The following is a 20,152-nucleotide window of genomic DNA, read 5'->3' as shown; positions in this document are numbered from 1 at the left end:
TACCAGGCTGCTGCCTGAGTCTTCCAGTGGACTCTCAGGGTCACCAAAAGGAACGGAAGGGAACCAGTGGTCTCCAAGAAGCACAGAAGGACTGGGTTCCCTCTGCCAACTTCCCAGGGCCCAGCCCTCTGGCCCCAGGCTTCTTGCAAACCTCCCAGGCGGTCCCCAGGCTCTGTTCTGTACTCCACCCTCTGCCCAGTCCATCCTCCCAGGATATCGTAGTGTTTTTGGCAGAATCCAGTCCAGTGGCCTTCCGGGCCCCTCGCTGCTCACCGCATTAGGTACCAGCACTCCAGCCTGGCCACCAGGACCCTCTCACTGAGGTCTCAAACTGCCTTTCTATTTCTATCCTGGAATAAACCCAGCATCTCAGCTAACAGAGCCAGCTTGCAATTGCTTCTCCATCCACTCAACAACTATTTCTTGAGACTCAACCATGTGTGAGCTTTGCCCCAGGGTCCTTAGTGAGTTCCAGCTAGAGCCCCGTGCAGGGGATGGGGGTCCGCAGTCAGGAATCCCATAATCGCCTGTCATGATAAGCTTTATGAAGGGAGGACGTATGGGACTCAGAGCACTTAATGTGTGCAGTGGGCGTCAGGGAAGTTTCTCTGAGGAAGGGCCAAGTGCCAGGACCCAAAGGGCGAGTGGGCTGGGATATGCCACCTGAGGGGAGCAAATCTGCCAGGCTCTGAGGTGGGTAAAGAAACAGCAGGTGTGGGAGAAGAGGAGCCCCTGGAGCTCAAGCCAGGGTTCAGGTGGAGGTGAGAAGGGAGGTGGGGAGAGGCAGACAGTGAACCCATGCCCCATTGTGTCTGGGTTGTTGTTCATTGTTTGCCTGCCTCCTGGAACACTCCAGGCTTGCATGCCCTTGTGTAGAAATCCTGCCGTGGTAGGCCCGGGTTAGGCACTACCGACTTCATGACCCCCTCGGGTACCCTGATCCCGCCCACAACTTAACACACTCCCTCCTTCCCATACCTTCCAGCTTGCAGTAGAGTCCTTGGCCTTCTCCCTCAGACTTCTTGTACCTGACGTTTACCCATCTATCGAAGTACTCACTCTACAGGTGGACATTGTTGGCTGATGAGTTGGATAGTTGGGTGATTAGTTATCCCCGGATGTTTGAATAGCTACAGGAGGGCCCTTCCTCCACATTTCCCCACAAGGCAGAACTAAGGTCAGGGAAGCAGTTACACTGAATGTCTCTTCCTATCATGCTTGTTCTAGCCACAAATGCTCATGGCTGGTCCGAGTTCCCTCAACTTGCAATGAGAGCCTTTGCCTAGAGCAGGGTTTCTCAACCTTAGCATTATTGACATTTTGGGCCAGAGAAGTCTTTGGTGTGGGGACTGTCCTATGCATTGCACCATATTTAGTAGCATCCCTGGCCTCTACCCACTAGATGCCAATATCGTACTCCTTCCCGTTGTGACAACCAAAAATATCCCAGACATCCGCCTTCTGGGGCAAAAATGTTCTCTGTTGAGAACCATCGGCCTAAACATAGTCAACAGAATCTCACACCAGCTACTGGGAAGGCTGGAACAGGAATTCTCTGTTGGATTGGACTAGGTGAACATTTCTAAGATGCTGTGAGTTTGTAACTACTTACTTGTATGTGTAGTCTTAACATTGAACCTGTTACCTGTAAAATAGGCTCATAACGGTTCCTACAAGGTAATGTAAGTTTGTGATGCATGGAAGGTTCTTGGTTCATTCATTCATTCGGCAAATATCTATTGAGCACCACCTGTGTGCCCAGTGTTCCCTTAACAACTGAAGATGTAGCAATGGGCAGGTCTGACAAGTTCACTGCCCTCACGGAGTTCGCATCCTTGTGTGTCAGAATCTTCTAAGCCTTGCTTCTGGCCAGAACTTCACAGAATGCTGCAAGAGTTAAGGGATGAGGTAAATAGCTTGGTGATCGTTTGAGAGAATGCATGATCAAACCGACAATAGAGATGCCTGCAGGAGGTGGGAGATATTTTGGGTGATGAAGAAGGGCCTGTCACCCTCCTCCTTAATTATCCCCATTCCTACCCTCGTGGCTCCTGGGAGAGTGGGAGTAATTGCAGGGCATTCAAGGACCTGCCTCAGGGGATGCTGTGTGATTGTACAATGAGGGGGACCAGGCCATCCCATGCTGGAGTCATGCTGACTCTGGCTGTGGGTGTCTTTGGGGTGGCAGCCACCAGGGGGTTCTGCTACCACTAAGAGCTGGGCCTGTGATTGCCTTGGACACCCTCCTGGGTAGGGGTACCAGGACTCAGAATGATATTTCCCAGAAATGGCAAGAAAACTCTCCTTGCAGGCAGCACAGATGGGAAGAGATCCAAGACTCCTGGGTTCAAGCACCAGCACTTTGCTGATGGGCTGTGACCATGAGAAGTGACTACCTCCTCTGGGTCTCTTCCTTCACCTGCAAAATGAGGATAATTACTCTTTCATTCATACATTAAAGCTGGGGCCATGCTATGTGCCAGACATAGCATGGGAAGGGCTGGGTGCTCAGACATGAACGAGGCAGGAGTGCTTGCTGCCTGGATGGAGTTCACTATCAAGAGGGGAGACCAACTGTAATCACGTAGAAGTGTAAATATAACGACAAGCTGTGCTAAGTGCAGAGAAGGGAAATTGTGGGAACGATAGTGTTAAAGTTTATGAGGCTCCCGATCTAGTCTGGGAGGTCAAGGGAGGCTCTGCTGAAGAAGGGAAATTTCAAGCCAAGATCTTGGAAATGAGTAGGAGGTGGGAGGGTGAGAAGGGGAGGAAAGATGCTGGAGGCAGAGGGAGCTGCAGGTGCAAAGGCCTGCAGTGGGAGGAAGCATCATGTGGCGGAGAAACTGAGGCAGGCCCACACACCCCGCCTACAGAGAGCAGGTGTGCTCCAGGAGGTCACCATGAATATCAGAGAGAATGAATTGAAGGTGCTAAGTGCCCCATGAAACAACATACATGAGAGAGAGAGAGAGAGAGAGAGAGAGAGAGAGCGTGCCTTAGGAAAGCTGCGAAGTTTAAAACCCCAGTCCTGTCAGTTCTGTAGTGGGACACAGCAAGGCACTGGCAGCTGGCCTCGGGAGGTTCTTTTGGTCAGTTTGTTTGTGTTTTAATTACTGTGTGATGGCTTTCTGATGAGCTCTAATTGGGAGAAGGCTGACGTCTGTCTGGAAGAAGAACTTCCGGGACCCCCGGAGACCAAAGCGAGTTTTCTTTGATTTAAGTTCTGTTGTGCATTCAGTCTTTTAACTGTTTTTGTCAAGATGCCAGATTTCTAATGTTTGTTGTCCAAACCCTTCATTTGGGCTTCGCCAGGAAATTACGTCATTGATTTCGGGCAGCACAATTCTAGCCAAGATGCTGCAGGTTGGGGGAGAACATACTGAAATCACAAGGGTTACAGCTGCTGGATCGGCGGGAGCTTTCCGAAACCCAAAATGTGGCTCATGAGACAGATTTTGGTTTTATTCTAAAAAATGCCTGTATCCAGGAAAAAAGGAAAGACAGACTTTGTTCCTCTCCTGCCTTCTATGCTGTCCCTATTCTAAGGGTCTGAGAGAGAAGGATGTTGGGAACCCAGGAGCTCAGCTGCAGAGTTTTAAACAGGTCTCTGTTATCATTCGTATATTTAGCTAAAACCCACAGACAGGAAATCCTGACAAACCTTACTCTGCTAAGGGAAGAACTGTAACAAATTGTTTAAGTCCTGCTAATAATAATAGGCCATCAGCTGATGTTTGCTGAGCACTTAGTATGTGCCAAACACTGTACTAAGAGTTTTAAATGCAGTCTCCCATTTTATCCTCACAACAGCCCTGTGAGCTAAAAGCCATGAATATCCCTATTTTAGAGAACAAGGAAGTTTAGAGAGATTATGTCCCTGAGCCAAGGTTAGCTGGCCTATCTTACTAGGCTTTGTTTAAGGCAGCTTCTCCCATTTATTTTCAAAGGTCTTTTTCTAAAAAGGTTTTATCTATTTATTTGAGACAGAGAACGAGCAGAGGGAGTGGAAGAAGGACAAGCAGACTTCCCACTGAGTGGTCCCAGGATCCCAGGATCCCAGGACCTTGAATTCATGACCCAAGCTACAGTCAGATACTCAACCAACTGAGCTACCCGAGCGCCCACTGTTTTACTAGTTCTAATACCAACAGTTTTTGGAATTCTTAACCTATGGTTTGTTGTTGGCCTTCTGAATCCCATGAATCCCCTAGAAATTGCTTGTCAAAGTTTGCGTGAAGGTGTATTTCTCTAAGGAGAGGGTCTGTAGCTTTTATCAAATTTTCAACGGGATCCCTGGGTGGCGCAGCGGTTTAGCGCCTGCCTTTGGCCCAGGGCACGATCCTGGAGACCCGGGATCGAATCCCACGTCGGGCTCCCGGTGCATGGAGCCTGCTTCTCCCTCTGCCTATGTCTCTGCCTCTCTCTCTCACTGTGTGCCTATCATAAAAAAATAAAAAAATAATAAATAAAAATAAATTTAAGAATACAAATGCAGAGGTTGAGGTGCTGGAACTGGCTTCATTTCATTCATTTTATTGGGGATCCCTGGGTGGCTCAGCGGTTTGGCACCTGCCTTCAGCCCAGGGTGTGATCCTGGGGTCCCGGGATCGAGTCCCACATCGGGCTCCCTGCATGGAGCTTGCTTCTCCCTCTGCCTGTCTCATGAATAAATAAAACCTTTAAAAAAAAAAAAACTTAAAAAAAAATTTTTCAGAGGTGTCCACAGTCCACAATCAAGTGAGGAGGCTTTGTTTTGTGTTAATGCAAATCCGAAACAGAGCCCAGAAAGCTTGCTTTGATAACTACCCCAAAACCTTCTCTTCTCTAATGGAGTCTATTTTAGATCACATTTTTTTTTTTCAAGTTCAGATGATATAAGGTCCTGGTACCAGGAGGTACGTGTATTTCTGGCACAGCTGGGGATACCACTGACATAAAGCAAAGGCTTCCTTTTCCTCTGACAAGTACCTTAAGAGAGGTGCATGGAGCAAACAGATGTTCAAGGCAGGTGCCTCCCGTTATTCTGGATTGTAGAACACCAGCCCTCGTCATAATCTATGCATCTCATCAAACCACACTTTAAAAGGCACTAACGTACTATTGGTTGCTATAAGCTAGTAGTTTAGCATTGTTATTTTAAATTGGATCTCTCTACTGACAGCTTAGCTTGTAGGAGTAATGCTTCAAAACTTTAAATCTCATGTTTCCCCAATCCTGCTACATAATTTTAGACTCTTCAAACATATCCTGTTACTGTACTAAATTGATATCTCCTAAAGTCTGAATCTACTAAGCGTATTTCACTTTAAATAGAATACATTTTCATTTTGGACGAGCTGCAGGATTTTTTTTAGACTTTTAGGGTTACCAAACATCTTGAATCCTATAGAAAATATTATAGCGTAGCAGTTTAAAGTTTGTATTTTAAAGTCTGTTTGCAACTTGCTTCTTCTCCCTGGTAACCTCAAACTCAACACGATGTGGCCATTTTCTCTCCAGTTACATGTCACATCTACTTCCCCAGCCAATTTGTCCATGTTGGTCAGAATTAGGTCCAGAGTAGCAATTTCCCTGGCTGCTTCCTCTATTTCCTGGGAAACAAAATTGCCCGCTGGGCAAGTCAAGAACTTGTCAGATACTCGGGTTTTAGCTCAATGAGATGTTTTATTAGTCTGGACTTTTTAGGCAGCAGAAACAACATTAGGTAAAAGGGGATTGATCATCTCACAGAACGGAGAAGCATCTTGAAGAAGCACGACTGGGTTGAGGGGCCCGCAAGGGTCAGCAGGTGGTTTTGCTCTGTGTTCTTTTAGTGTGTGGCCACATGCTCTCGGGCCCTGCACCAGCTGCCTCTGTGCTGGGGAAAGAGGGCCCCCCAGGCACAGAGGGACAGCATCCTGTGCCAGGTTCCGCACAGAAGTCCCGGAGATACTCTGCTGAGGCTGACCTGGTCATATGTGCACAGGCCGGGGTGAGGAGACAGTGCTGGACAGAGCAAGACCTAAGCTCCCTAAACCCCAATTTCCCCATCTGAAATCAAGGACAGCACTAGGCCCACCTTGCCAGGCTGTTGTAGTAAATGAGTGAATCTGTGATAAAGGCTTAACACAGTGCCTGGCACTGCCAGTCTGAGCTCATATAAACATCCAGGAATGCAGAAATGGCCATTCCCCGTGATGCCACGTGCTAAAAGGTGCTGGCTATTGTCGATATTACCATGCTTATGAATAATGCTTAACGTAGGGCTTAGCCTATGTGGTCAATAAATGTTAGTTATCATGGTTAGTGTTTGCTTAAGTACGACTGTTATAAAGTATATAGCATAAGCCTGGCATAGGCACTTTCTAAATACTAGTTCTAATACCAACAGTAAGAATAAGGAGAATGCTTAGTGGGTGACACATGGTAAGCACTCCTGCAATTTAATTGCCGCCCTAACTGTCATTATTCACAGTTAGTATTTCCGCACCACATCTGGGTGCCGCCACCCCCTCCCTCATCCTGCCTGATATCCTGCATGCTAACCAGCTTCACGGGAGCTAAGCACTTTCTCCCTCAACCTCTTTGTTAAGCTCCAAACCCACTTGATCCTATCAGCACCAGGCAAACTTATCTTTTCCACTTCGGAGCTGTCCTCGTCCCTGGGCACAAGCCCAGCCTGCCAGAGGGGTGTGCTGGCAGCTAAGCCAGGCTTCTGTTCAGTGACTCCACCACTCAGCCAGACCTGTGCTTGCTGTACACCCTTCACTCCCCCAGGCCAAGGCTCCCGGGAATAGAACAGTAAATACTATCCCCTGCCCTCCAATCGCTCTAGTACTCCTTTCCCCTTCCACAGACTAGATCCTGGCACACAGATTTTTTTTTTTTTGGTAGGGGAGGGCAGATGATGATAATCACAACAACTAACACTTGCATGATGCCAATTCTAACAGATCTTGTTCTACGTGCTCTATGAATATTCACTCACAAATGCTCACAACAGACCTCTGAGGCAGATACTGTTATCATCCCCATTTTATCAGTGGGGAGACTGAGGCACAGAGAGGTAACTGACTTGCTCTAGGATGATGCAGCTAGGAAGTAATGTAACTAAGACCTAAGCTCCCTAAACCCCAATTTCTGGCATTCAAACCCCTTAAGAGTATTATGTTAAATAATGCTTATGTTGCCTGATACACAGTAAAGACTTACCAGTGCCCAAGAGCATGCTGAAGATGATATTGCAGTTACTGTATGTCAGATTCAACAGAAAGGCTCACTCTTCTCCCTATAGCTGAGTTGGGGACCCTCTAGTAATAAATGAAAAGCAGAGTATCCTGTGGTCTAGAGAAGCCATGCACCTGCTAGAGACAGGTAGTGGGGATTTTTTTCGTTCGAGGTAAAATTCACATACCATAAAATTAACCATTTTGTAGTGTACAGTTCAGTAGCTTTTAGTATATTCACAATGCTGTGCAACCACCACCTCTACCTAATTACAAAACATTTTCACCCCAAAATGAATTCCATATCCATTAAACACTCCCCATTCCCCTTTCACATAGACCCTAGGAACTATGAATCTGCTAGTTGTCTCTATAGTTGACCTATTTGGGGAAATATCATATAGATGGAATCCTACAATACATAGGCTTTTATGTCTGGCCTCTCTCACTTAGCATAGTGCAATGTTTTCTAGATTCATCCATGTTGTCACATTTATCAGTGCTTCATTCCTTTTTATGGCTGAATGATATTCCACTGTGTGGATATAGCACATTCATGTGTCCAGGCAGGGATTTTAAAAGCGCCATTCCAAGAAGCTAGCAAGTCTAGGTCACAGAGGCTGTGCTCCTGACATATAGGCAGAACTTTGAGGAACCTCACCCTGAGATGGTCAATAGAAATCCAAGGAAGAGAACTGCTTGTAAGAGAACACCTTGGCTAGGATCCGGGTTTGAAAAACCCAAATGCCTTCTTAAATGGATGAGAAAAGCCAGGAGGCAGACAGCAGGGAGGATCACTGGCCACTTGCAGGATCTAAAAGCATTCAGATACTGAAAAATGCTGTGCTAGGCAAATAGAACCTTTGGGTGGGCCCTTTCAGCCACTGCCGTGTTTGTAACCCTGGCTGGGCGGTCTGGAAGACTGTGGCACCAGGTCTGGCTTTGGCATTAAAATCTCCACTGATGAAAAAAAAAAGTTTGGCCAATTGAATTTCAAGGTCCAGCAGAGAGATGGGTGGGTCCCCAAACATTAAATAACCAGAAAAAATAACCCAAAATGTGGAATGTGCTGTGACCAATCAGAGAGAGAAGACAGTTGCTGCCTCTGCTAGGAATTAAGAAGAGCGTTAGCACCAGGCTGAGGGACAGCTTTGAAGATTCCGATCTCTGGCCTCTGAGTCAGCTCATACGGAAATAGCTAATCCCTTCACTTCCATAACTTTTACAGGAGATTTTAACTGCAGGACCTGGAGCCGTCAGTGACAGTCTCAGAGGACAAGGGTCTGACTCGGGGAACCAAGAGTCTAATAAGCAAAAAAGTCTTGACTTTTTTTCTTAACTTTTTTTCTTAACTTCCACAAGAAGTTAAAACACTCTTCTGTCTCAGAAAACTGGTTTCCTTATTCCATCACATTCCAAAGGAATGAATTCGGAGGGTTAACTAGTATTTAGCCCCGTGGTGCTCCAATGGAGTTCTAAGTCCCCTGGGGAGCTTGTTACTACCACAGATTCTCAGGCCCCACCTCCAGGACTTGACTTCAGGGGCTCCATGGGAGCCCAGGAATCTGCATTTTATCAGGCTTCTGGACAACTGGGGCACAGGTCACACTTGGACAAACCCCAATCTAGTGAGATGTCTGATAGAAACTTACTCTAGAATTGTAGCGGTCAATTCGGGAGTCTAGATTGTACTGCTGGTCCAAATCTCTGAACCCAGCTTAGAGAATTCAACTGGCCTAAAACAGAGTATCATGTTTCTTTTGTTTTATTCATCCGCTCAATGAGTATTTATTGAGAATCTGCAGTCCCTGCAGCTGTATCTGCAGATAAGACAGATGTGAATCCCGCTCCTTATAGAACTTACATCCCTGTCTAGATTATTGGATAGATTGGATAGAGGTAAATAATTCATTTTTTTCTATACAGAGAAATCTGTGGAGATAAAAACACAGAATCTCCAAGGGTTGGGAGGGAAAGTAAACATCCATTAGGGTAATTACCTCATTATATGTCTCCTCTACAATATTCCTGCTGAGCATGTATGCATCCAGTGTGTACTTACATACTTCCAGGGACAAAGAGCTCACTCTCAGAATGGACCCATTTGATCCTCAGACACTGAATTTTCTTTCCCTGAAACTTCTGCCCTTGGTCCTTGTTCTATGTTATAAGACATGCAGAATGAGTTCATTGCTCTTTCCACAGAGAGGCATTAAAATACTCAAAACCCTTTTTCACCATTGTGCTAAGTCTTCTCCACAGCGAAGACCTTGCCTTATGGGCTAATTTTGGGTTCCCTCTCCATCCTGGTTACCATTATCCTCCGGGTGCCTTTCCTCCTGTGTCTCATTTTAAAATACAGAGGTGGGAGGCACCTGGGTGGCTCAGTCAGTTAAGTGTCTGACTCTTGGGTTCAGCTTGGGTCATAATCTCATGGTCACGAAATCAAACCCCACGTCAGGCTCCTTGCTAGCAGGGAGTCTGCCTAAGAGTCTTTCCCTCCTCCTCTGCCTCTCCTCCTGTGCTCTCTTTCTCTTTCTAAAAGAGATAAATAAAATCTTTTTTTTAATAATAAAATAAAATAAAGAGGTGAGATCCAACCAATCATTCATTTATGTCTTTAAAACACACACATGAGGGATGCCCAGATGGCTAAGTGGTTCGGCATCTGCCTTCAGCTCAGGCCGTGATCCCAGGGTACTGGGATCAAGTCCTGCATCAGAGTCCCTGGGAGGAGCCTGCTTCCCCCTCTGCCTGTGTCTCTGCCTCTCTCTGTGTGTCTCTCCTGAATAAATAAATAAAATCTTTACACACACACACACACACACACACACACACACACCAGGTGCTGTTTTAAGCTCTGGGGAGAAAGCCCATGAAAGACAGTCATGACCTGCTTCAACCTGGATGCTGTTTTTCTGTCCCTGTCACATCGTTGAGCTATTGGCTAGTGGCAAAAGCCAGGCACCATTTCATAGGGGTCTTCATGAACAGATCACCTTTTTCGTACCTTAATTTGCCTAAATCTGTTGCTTAAAACCAACACATTCCTTCCCTCTTCAGTTTAGATGCTATCCTGCCAAATCCCAAACTTCTGATTTTCATCCCCAATTGTATTTTCTTTCTCCCTTCTGACTCTCCCAGCTCACTTCTTCTATAAGCCTGCTTTCCTGTACGCTGAGTGCCGAAGCCATTTGCAGCTCAGCTTCTGACCAACCCTTACCCTTACCCTTCGTCTGCCTCTCTCACTTCATCTCACCACCTCCTTACACATCCGCATCCTCCTCATCCATTTCATGGGCTTCCCGCGGGAGTCACGGGGGTAGACAACTCCTGGTGGATTTAGCAGCATCTCGAGACCGGAAACGCTCTCCCTAATAACTCCCCACAGCAAGGATCCCCACCCACCACTGGGGAACAGACACACCCTGGAACTGCCAGGCTCCAGCCGCAGACCCGGGGTCCCTCTACTGGGCTCTGAGAGCCATTGCACTTGACGTTAGCAAGCCTCAAACTCTGGTTCAATTACTAGGAACTCACAAGAAAATTAGCAAACATTCCATTGTATACATAGACCACAGCTTCTTTAGCCATTCATCTTTCGATGGACACCGAGGCTCCTTCCACAGTTTGGCTACTCTGGACATTGCTACTATAAACATTGGGGTGCAAGTGTTCCAGCATTTCACTGCATCTGTATCTTTGGGGTAAATCCCCAGCAGTGCAATTGCTGGGTCGTAGGGCAGGTCTATTTTTAACTCTTTGAGGAACCTCCACACAGTTTCCCAGAGTGGCTAGACCAGTTCACATTCCCACCAACAGTGCAAGAGGGTTCCCCTTTCTCCACATCCTCTCAAGCATGTGTTGTTTCCTTGTTAGTTTTCACATTCTCACTGGTGTGAGGTGGTATCTCATTGTGTTTTTGACTTGTATTTCCCTGATGGCAAGTGATGCGGGGCATTTTCTCATGTGCTTTTTGGCCTTTTCTGTGTCTTCCTCTGTGAGATTTCTGTTCATGTCTTTTGCCCATTTCATGATTGGATTGTTTCTTTGCTGTTGAGTTTAATAAGTTCTTTATAGATCTTGGATACTAGCCCTTTATCTGATACGTCATTTGCAAAAATTTGCTTCAACGTGGATGGAACTGGAGGGTATTATGCTGAGTGAAATAAGTCAATCAGAGAAGGACAAACATTATATGGTCTCATTCATTTGGGGAATATAAAAAATAGTGAAAGGGAATAAAGGGGAAAGGAGAGAAAATGAGCGAAAATATCAGTGAGGGTGACAAAACATGAGAGACTCATAACTCTGGGAAATGAACAAGGGGTAGTGGAAAGGGAGGTGGGCAGGGGGTTGGGGTGATGGGGTGATGGGCACTGAGGGGGGCACTTGGCGGGATGAGCCTGGGTGTTGTGCTATATGTTGGCAAATTGAACTCCAATAAAAGAAAGAAAGAAAGAAAGAAAGAAAGAAAGAAAGAAAGAAAGAAAGAAAGAAAAGAAAGAAAGAAAAGAAAAGAAAAAAATAAAAGAAAAGAAAAGAAAAGAAAAGAAAAGAAAAGAAAAGAAAAGAAAAGAAAAAAGAAAATTAGCAAACAAAACCGAAAGATCCCTGTCTCATAAATGACAAGCTGGGCCTAGAATTAAAACTTTGGAGATGAAAACAATCTCCAAGACCATCCAGATCCCACCTCACTGTTATTCAGATGAAGAAACCAAGACTGAAGAGAGAATATGTCAGGGGCCAAGCAGAGGCAGGAATCCTGGCTCCAGAAACAAGACCTTGGGCTCCTTACTTCAGGCCTATCCTCTCTCCATCTCCATTTGGGGGCTAATTTTTCAACTTTACAACATCCCCTCCCCCCGTAGCTTGGCCAGCGCCAGTCCTGGGGGTTCCAGGCAACAAACCATAATGGAAAGTATATCCTAAAAACAAAGTCAGACAAACAAATGCCATCTGGGTGTTCAGAAACCCAGCCATTTGCTGGCTCCTTTCCTTTTCGGGCTGGTAATAAGAGGAATGGCACCAGAGGGATAATATGTTCCTACTCTTCCTTCTAATCCAAGACACCTGTCTCTTCTTTTGGGAATGTGTAATATTTGGGGCTTCTCCTCAACATGTGACCAGCCACCTGTTGCTCATGCCTTTCCAAATTGGCCTCTCAAGTTTGGGGCTGGCCAATTGGACACCTCCCCACCCCCATACCCAACAATAAAATGTAGGCATTTGCAACATACTAAATTTGAAGAGTCTGGAGCTTCTTGGGAATTAGCAGGTCAAGACAGTGCTCTCAAGCATACTGTACACCATGACACACACCCCTTCAGTGTAATAGGTCTAGTATAGTGTCATAAGTCTTTGAAGAGAAAGAAAGGTTGGAGTTCACCACAGTCTGTCACTTTATTTAACCTCCCCTGCCATTCATTCATTCAACAAATATTTGTTGACCACCTGCTACGCGTCACTCACTGCCAATCATCCACTCATCTGTTCACCCCACAAACATGGATAGAGCCTCTGCTGAGAGCAAAATCCCATGCTGGATGCTGCGGGAGAGCCAGCAATGAATAAAGCTCAGCCCTTGCCCAGAGGAGCTTCTAATTTAGTTAGGATCATGAATCCACAAGCCACTGTGATTTGAGGTGGTATGTGTTAAGAAAGATACAAAGAATTATGGATGACAGAGAAGAGAGAAGTCACTCCCACCTGGCAGGTAAGAAAGTTTGCAAGAAGATGCCATGTGAGACCTGGACCTTGAGGAATGGGTAGGATTTGGACAGGGAGAAAGAGCATGAGTGACTGATGGATGTAGCAGCAAAGAGCCTGGTTCACCAGAGGGTCCTCCTGGCTGCTGTGCAGGGCAAATGTGCTGGTGAGGGAGTCAATTAAGGCGAGGGGTGGCGAGAGAGCTAGTAGGTGTGAGAGGTCTGAGCCTTTGTTATTTTCCTGGCCCCTTAGGTTCTGAGGTCTGGCACCCCATCTGCAAACAGGCAGCCCGGGCAGAGAAGAAGTTAAAGGTAAGCAAGCTGGTGGTGATACCAGACCATACTCTTGGCCACTGGTTAGGGGGCACTGTGCTTTAGTGGGGAGTCTCTCTTTAGTATGCATACTGCCCAATACATGCATGTATCCTTAGATTTCCTTAATGGTAACATCTTCTGCATGGGGCATTTGAGGGGCTAAAGACATTGAATGTGAGAGTACTTTGAAAACTGTAAAGCACTGTATAAATGTGAGTTTTTAGTGTTTCTGGGGCAAGGCTTTAGCCTTTATTAGCATTGCTCACCAAGATGGTGGCCTCTTTGAAGCACTTATGCTGGGGGTTTTCTCCAGCCTCACATCCTTTACTGGGGATAATAGTGTTGATACAGGAATTGGCAGTTGGCAAAGCATCTTCACAGCCACTGGCTGACTTGATTTTTTTAACCCCGTGGATCAGATGGGGCAAGGAATTGTATCTTCTCTTTGCTTGTGAGAAATTCAAAGTCTAAAGAGGGTGGTGATATGCCCACAGTAATGCAGAAGGCAGAAGCACAGCCAATGTCCCCATGCACATGCTTGGCCAGCTGGGGTCCTGCATCTCTCCAAAGCACTGTGCTCTGACTTGTACCAAGAAGCCCATGAATCTGGGCTCTTGATCTAAGGACTGCAGGGAAGAGCCCAGCTCCTGAGTCCTTAACACTGCAGAGGAGAAAGTTGTGTGTGCCTGTTGGGGACAGGCACTTGAAGATGTCCAAAGTGCCTCTACGTTTTGCAAAATAACGTGACTATTGATGTATAATTTTGCTTGAGCCGTGAGGTTTTTTTCCCATGTTTCTCCCAACTTCTCTCCCATTTAAGATGTAAAAAGACCTAATTGCCCTTTCCTTCTTCAATTCTACTTTTTGGTGGCATTTCTCAAGTTCAGTTATCCTTCTACAACCCTGATGTTTTTGCCACATCTGTGCATTACCTGTGTCATTATATACTTAATATTCTCCTTTAAATCAACCTACCACTCTTTACTTAACGGAACTTCTTTTATTTTTTTTTAAGATGTTTTATTTATTTATTTATTTATTCAGAGAGAGAGAGAAAGGCAGAGACACAGGCAGAGGGAGAAGCAGGCTCCATGCAGGGAGCCCGATGTGGGACTCGATCCCAGGCCCCCAGGATCACACCTGGGGCTGCAGGCAGCACTAAACCGCTGCACCACCGGGGCTGCCCCGGAACTTCTTTTAAAATAAAACTTGAGGGGATCCCTGGGTGGCGCAGCAGTTTGGCGCCTGCCTTTGGCCCAGGGTGCGATCCTGGAGACCCGGGGTTGAATCCCACATCGGGCTTCCGGTGCGTGGAGTCTGCTTCTCCCTCTGCCTGTGTCTCTGCCTCTCTCTCTCTCTCTCTCTCTCTCTCTCTGTGACTATCATAAATTTAAATTTTTTTTAAATAAATAAAATAAAATTTGACATCGCGGAGTAGACCAGTATCACTTGCTATAAATAGGAGGTAACCATAAAATACATTTAATGAAAATGAAATGTTTCTTAAAAATAAATCTTAGGGCAGCCCCGGTGGCGCAGCGGTTTAGCGATGCCTGCAGCCCGGGTGTGATCCTGGAGTCCCGGGATCGAGTCCCACATGGGGCTCCCTGCTTGGAGCCTGCTTCTCTCTCTGCTTGTGTCTCTGCCTCTCTCTCTCTCTCTCTCATGAATAAATAAATAAAATCTTTAAAAAAATAAATAAATAAATAAATAAATCTTAGAAATTCTGGCTAAATGGTATTGCCTGTACCCTCTTTGTTTAAAAAGGGGGGGGGGGAGTGATGAATAACAACTGTCAGATAGTTGCTGAAATATATCAGCATCAAGTTAAGACTTCCTCCTTCATGTACCCAAGAGGAATGAATACAGTTTCACATTTTACTGTCCCATTCTGCAACTCAATATTATCAAACGCTCCCCCTAACTTCATCTTGCCAGAGCCACCACTAGTTCACAATGCGGTTTGGGGGACACTGCTATAGAGCCCTGGGTAAAATGCTTTAATTCTAAATCGTGGCCTGAGAGATCTGGCAGGCAATTTCGCAGTCCCTCAGAGAAGCCCCTTCACTTTATAGATCGGGAATCTGGGATCTCTTCAATCACATAGTTGACTAGTGGTCCCTGGTTCCCTGTCCTTTTGCATTTTGACTACAACACACAGCTGCTCTCGCAGCTTGCACAGAGGTTACGGTACTGCCCTCCTGCTGAGGGAGCCATTAATGCATCACCGCCCTTGCTCAAGGAAAGCCTTTTTTAAGTTTATCACTTAGGCTGATGTTAATTTGATGGTACACTGTAAAGAATCAGTACTTAATGCAATTCCAGGTAGTTCAACTGTGCTTGTGCATTTTATATAAACAAACTAAGGAATGAGTACTAACCAATTTTACTCAGTTAAAGTTAATATGTGGCAGGTCAACCCCAAATGAAAAAGTTTTATGTATACATGCCTATCTTAAAGGCCAATTACAAATACATTAAAAAAAACCCACAAATCCAAATTATGTCCAACAGCATGAAGTCCTGCACATATCCAATTTCGTTCACACCCAGACACTGATTTTAAAGGAAAAAAAGACAAAGTACAGAGTGCCAGCAAGTACATTTAACCGTGTTGCCGCTGTTCCTGCGGAGCTGTCTTCTTCCTCCTCATCCCTCCTCCCCACCGGCTGGAGGTGCAGCTTCTCACTCCTTCTGTTTCTCCCACAGCATAGACGGACGTCCGAAACTTCCATCTCGCCCCCCGGATCCAGCATTGGGTCACCCAACCGAGTCATCTGCGTATGTATTACTCTTCAGCCACCCAGAGGCCTTTCTTATCCCCAGGCCTGGTATCTAACGAGTGTCTAAGGACAACCAAAGGCAGCTGTCAGATTTTCATCCAACTAATATCTTGTGTGTACCTGTCATGTGCTAGACTCTGTGCTGGGTCCTGAGGACACGGTGGGGCACGTGGACCCTGCCCACATGGAGCACAAAGCCTCATAAACACAGTTATAGGAACAATGTCAAGTTTAGCAGGAACACAGAAAAGTGCAAAGACAGAAGAGCCCCTGGTGAGTTCTGAAACCAGTGCAGTGTGCTTCCTTCCTTACTGCTTCACTGAGATAGATAAGAGCAGGACAAAAATCTGGAGTCAGAGTGGTACCCAGAGTGGGGGGTGGATGGGAGGTCCATGTAGTGATAGGGATGTGTCATAAGGAAGCAGAACAGAAGAAGCTGTATGAATACAGAAACATGGCATAAAGGATTTGCAAATATAAAGAAGAGCTTTCTCGTGACATAAGAAGTTCAGAGATGGAGAGGACCACATGCATGTGTATGAGCTCCCATCCCCAGATGCATTCAAACTGAGACACTCATCATTTGCAGACATGGCTGGAAAGACAAGAGTTGAGTCAAGTGATCTCAGAGGTCCCTCGGATATGTAATTTATTTATTCAATCATTCATTCACCAAATGTGTGCTACATGGCTCCTCTGGGTTAAGTGCTGGCTTCTGTGCTGGAAAAATAGAGGTGAACCACACCAACCTGACACCTGTCCTCATGACACTGAATACATAACCCCATGGGTAAGCAGTCACAGTTCTGGTAGGTGCTAGGAAGAAAAAGTGCAGGGTGCTTTGATGATGATGCAGATAGACAGAAGGACAGACAGTCTAGGGCCAACTGGAGGAAGAATCCTGAGGAAAAAACATTTAAGCTCAGACCTTAAGAAAGAAACAGAAGTTAAAGCAGGTGAGGGAGGCAGAGCCGGGGAGGACAGAGATACACAAAGGAGATGAGCCATCTGACTGTGGACTGCTCTAGCCTTCTACAAGTTGGAAGAGCTAAGAAGACCAAAATGGTCTAGAGCAAGAAAACTGTTCCTGATAAGAAGGTCTAGATACAGTCTCCAAACCAGCCAGCCCTGGGTGGGCTCTGACCACCAGTGCTCCATCATTATTTTACCCCCAAATCCACATCCGGTTGCCTCCTTGATCCCTGGGTAATGCCCATTAATGGGGCTGTTTCCTTTCCTTTCTTCCTCTGTTCAAATGAAAATCAGACATAAGAGTTATCACTGACAGCAACTTCCATATGGTCAATACTGCCTTGCGGCTCCTACAGAAGACAAGCACTTTGATCACAGGCCATACTCATTGAAGATTCCTGTCCAGAACAAGACAGACGATCGTCTGCCTGGTGCTATGAATAGGGCCAGGCACAGCAGGATTAATGAGCTAAATTTCAGAGCCTACACCATGAGAAGGTTATTAACAAAGTGAGCACGTCTCCAAGAGAGAGTTACCAGGATATGCGAACTCAGGATAGATAGATAGATAGATAGATAGATAGATAGATAGATAGATAGATAAATAGCATTGTCTAATGCCTTTAATCTCTGGCTGGTCTTCCCTAGTACTGAGGAAGCTCGCTCACCTTTGTGAAACAAGTTAGCCATGATGATGTCCACCCTTGGAGTCCCGAAGAAAGATTGCGGAGTTGCCCCTCCAAGGGGCAGCTCCATAGAGATGAACAACAGCAGCTGGGGGACACCTGCCACTGTGCCATCCAGCTGGGGGCTCATACATTGAGATCAGTTACCCATGCATGCTAGCATAGGCACGTGTCTCTCTGTACTTTCCTTTCTCAAGATTGATTTATTTTAGAGAGACAGAGGGAGTGCATGCATGAGCACCTGACTTGAGAGAGGGGCAGAGGGAGAGGGAGAGTCTCAAGCAGAACCCCCACTGAGGCCAGAACTCAACAAAGGGCTCCATCCCACAACCCCGAGATCACAGACCCAGGCAAAACCAGGAGCCGGACGCTCCACCAACTGAGCCACCCAGGCGCCGCATCGTTTCTCACCTATTATAAGCTCTCCCCCCTCAGCTGCTCTGGGGAATGAGAGCACGTATCATGTGGGCCAATGGTCTGGGGTCAAACCATTCCAAACATGGCTTTCAGATTCAGGGAAGAAAGCATCTGACCACTTTCCGGACATGCAGTAACAGGCAGACAGAGTATTGGCTTAATTTTCATAAATACTGAGGTTTGGTGTTAAAATAGAATTATCATTGCCCCTAGAGGGAGCAGGTTCTTTCAAACTCTACTCCACCTACCCCACCCCCACTGACTACTAGAATCATCTTTAGGAGGTTTGACTTTGACCAGCTCCACGTGTCTCTTCCTCCTTCCTGGCTAATTATGTTGGGATGCCTCTGTTCAATCACTGTGCCTCCAGACTTAAGGCTCATTTATAACCCTATAAGCAAAGTGGCTATAAAGAGAAATACAAATATAGTATTTTTGAGGTTTGGGCAAAAGTGCTGAGGTGAATATTGATGGGTCGAGACATGTTCGCAAGCTGCCAAAAGCTCTCAAGGTCAAGATCTAACATCCCATGGCAAAAGGCAGCAGTTACGTCAGCAAAGGGACTATCCTAGCAAGGTTCCCTTGACCTCCATACCCCCAAATTGGGGCAGACATGGTGGCTGATGCAGGCAGGCTCTGCAGAAATGAGATGGCACAATTCTAAGGGTTTTACTGAGGACAGTTCTGTGAAGGGACCATTTACAGAGGTGTAGACAGGGTTAGGGGACCCAGAGGACATCGTGTGGCATCCAGGGTCTGCAGCAGCAGGAGCTGTCACCACCCTCAACCTGAAGGTCTGGTGAAAGCTGGAGCTGTGAAAGGCAGCCCCGGATGGGAGCCACGCCCACCACAGCCACTGATGCAAGGGCAGTGCCAAGGGGGGCGCAGGCTATCTCTCCGCTACCCGCCCCAGTCTGCAGGTGCTCCTCTGCTGGCCCAACCCAGCTGAAAGCCAGGGGACCTCTAATGCTGTCCACGGGGCCTCGGAGCCCAAATCAGGGCAAGGAGGAGCGGACGGTGGATCTAGAGGCAATGGAGAATGAATAGCACAGCGCCCAAATAGCAGTGGGCTATTTGGATGGGGACAGACAGGGAAAGGCCCTTGGAATGTGTTTCCAAAAGCAATGCTTGCTTATAAGGTCTCTATGAAAGTTGCTCTCTCTACAGTAGTTTCGGCCTTAAGACTTACCTGGGCCCCAAAACACTGGAAGAATGGTATCTGGATAATACAGTTTCCTTGGAGTCTCTTTCTAGCAGCCTCTCAATTTATCTCACATCAGAACCTTGCAGGTCACGGTAGTTATGGAAGGACAGATCCCGGTGGACTGCAGCAGAAGCCAGTCACAGAGGGAGCAGCTGGAGAGTGCAGAACACAGAAAGGACATGGCTTTGGGAGCCGGAAGTGGTCTGTCCCAGGCAGGGGGAAGCTGTCTCTTAACCCATACTGTTCTAGAGGGCTGGACTTAGCCAACGTCAGGTAGTAGTTAGAGGCTCAGTTCACTGTAGGGCCTGCTTTCCGAGGGCAGCCCTCTCTGGGCTGTAAGACAGTGAGCTCCCTACCCCTCGAAGCTAGCAGAGGTCGCTGGGGAAGGCAGGTGCTCAGGCTAGACTGGCTGGGCTTGAGTAACGCTTTTGCTACTTGTAAGCTGTGCAACCTTGGGCAAGTTCATTGACTTCTCTGTGTGTGTTTCCTTATTCAGAAATGAAAATAATATTAGTGCCCACTAGCAGTGTTGCAAGTTGCATGAGTTAAGGGAGGTCAGCCCTACAAGGGACTTTGGACAGAGTCTGGCTCATCATACGTGCTCACCTAATGTTAGCTCAGGTTTCACTCTCTGTGATTAATTCTGTCTTTACCATCTCCACCGACTTCAAGGAGCTGTGAGTGAGGATGTCCTCCTTGCGTGGGGTCAGAGGCAGTCCCTACCCCTGCCAGGCTGGGTAATTCAGACAGGATTCAAACCTACTGGCTCAGAACCTTCTGAGCCTCATTAGGAAAACAGTAATAACACTGACGCTGACTGCACAGAGGCATCAGGGCACACAGAGGAGACAACTGCTGCAAA

General features: G+C 46.6%; 1 protein-coding gene across 4 annotated transcripts in view; it reads left to right on the top strand.

Annotated features, from left to right (window-relative positions):
- The window catches only part of ABLIM3 (actin binding LIM protein family member 3), a 111,464-nt gene that overhangs the window by 69,821 nt on the left and 21,491 nt on the right, over window positions 1-20,152 (top strand). For all 4 annotated transcript variants that reach the window (XM_072756918.1, XM_072756917.1, XM_072756916.1 and 1 more), the window contains exons 9-10: window positions 13,167-13,225; window positions 15,938-16,009. In XM_072756918.1, coding sequence (XP_072613019.1) covers window positions 13,167-13,225; window positions 15,938-16,009 — 131 coding nt within the window. The remainder of the gene's footprint in view (window positions 1-13,166; window positions 13,226-15,937; window positions 16,010-20,152) is intronic.

This window comes from Vulpes vulpes, chromosome 4 (assembly GCF_048418805.1).
Source record: "Vulpes vulpes isolate BD-2025 chromosome 4, VulVul3, whole genome shotgun sequence".
In the NCBI taxonomy this organism is placed as follows: domain Eukaryota; kingdom Metazoa; phylum Chordata; class Mammalia; order Carnivora; family Canidae; genus Vulpes; species Vulpes vulpes.
This window is presented reverse-complemented; position numbering and strand designations above follow the sequence as displayed.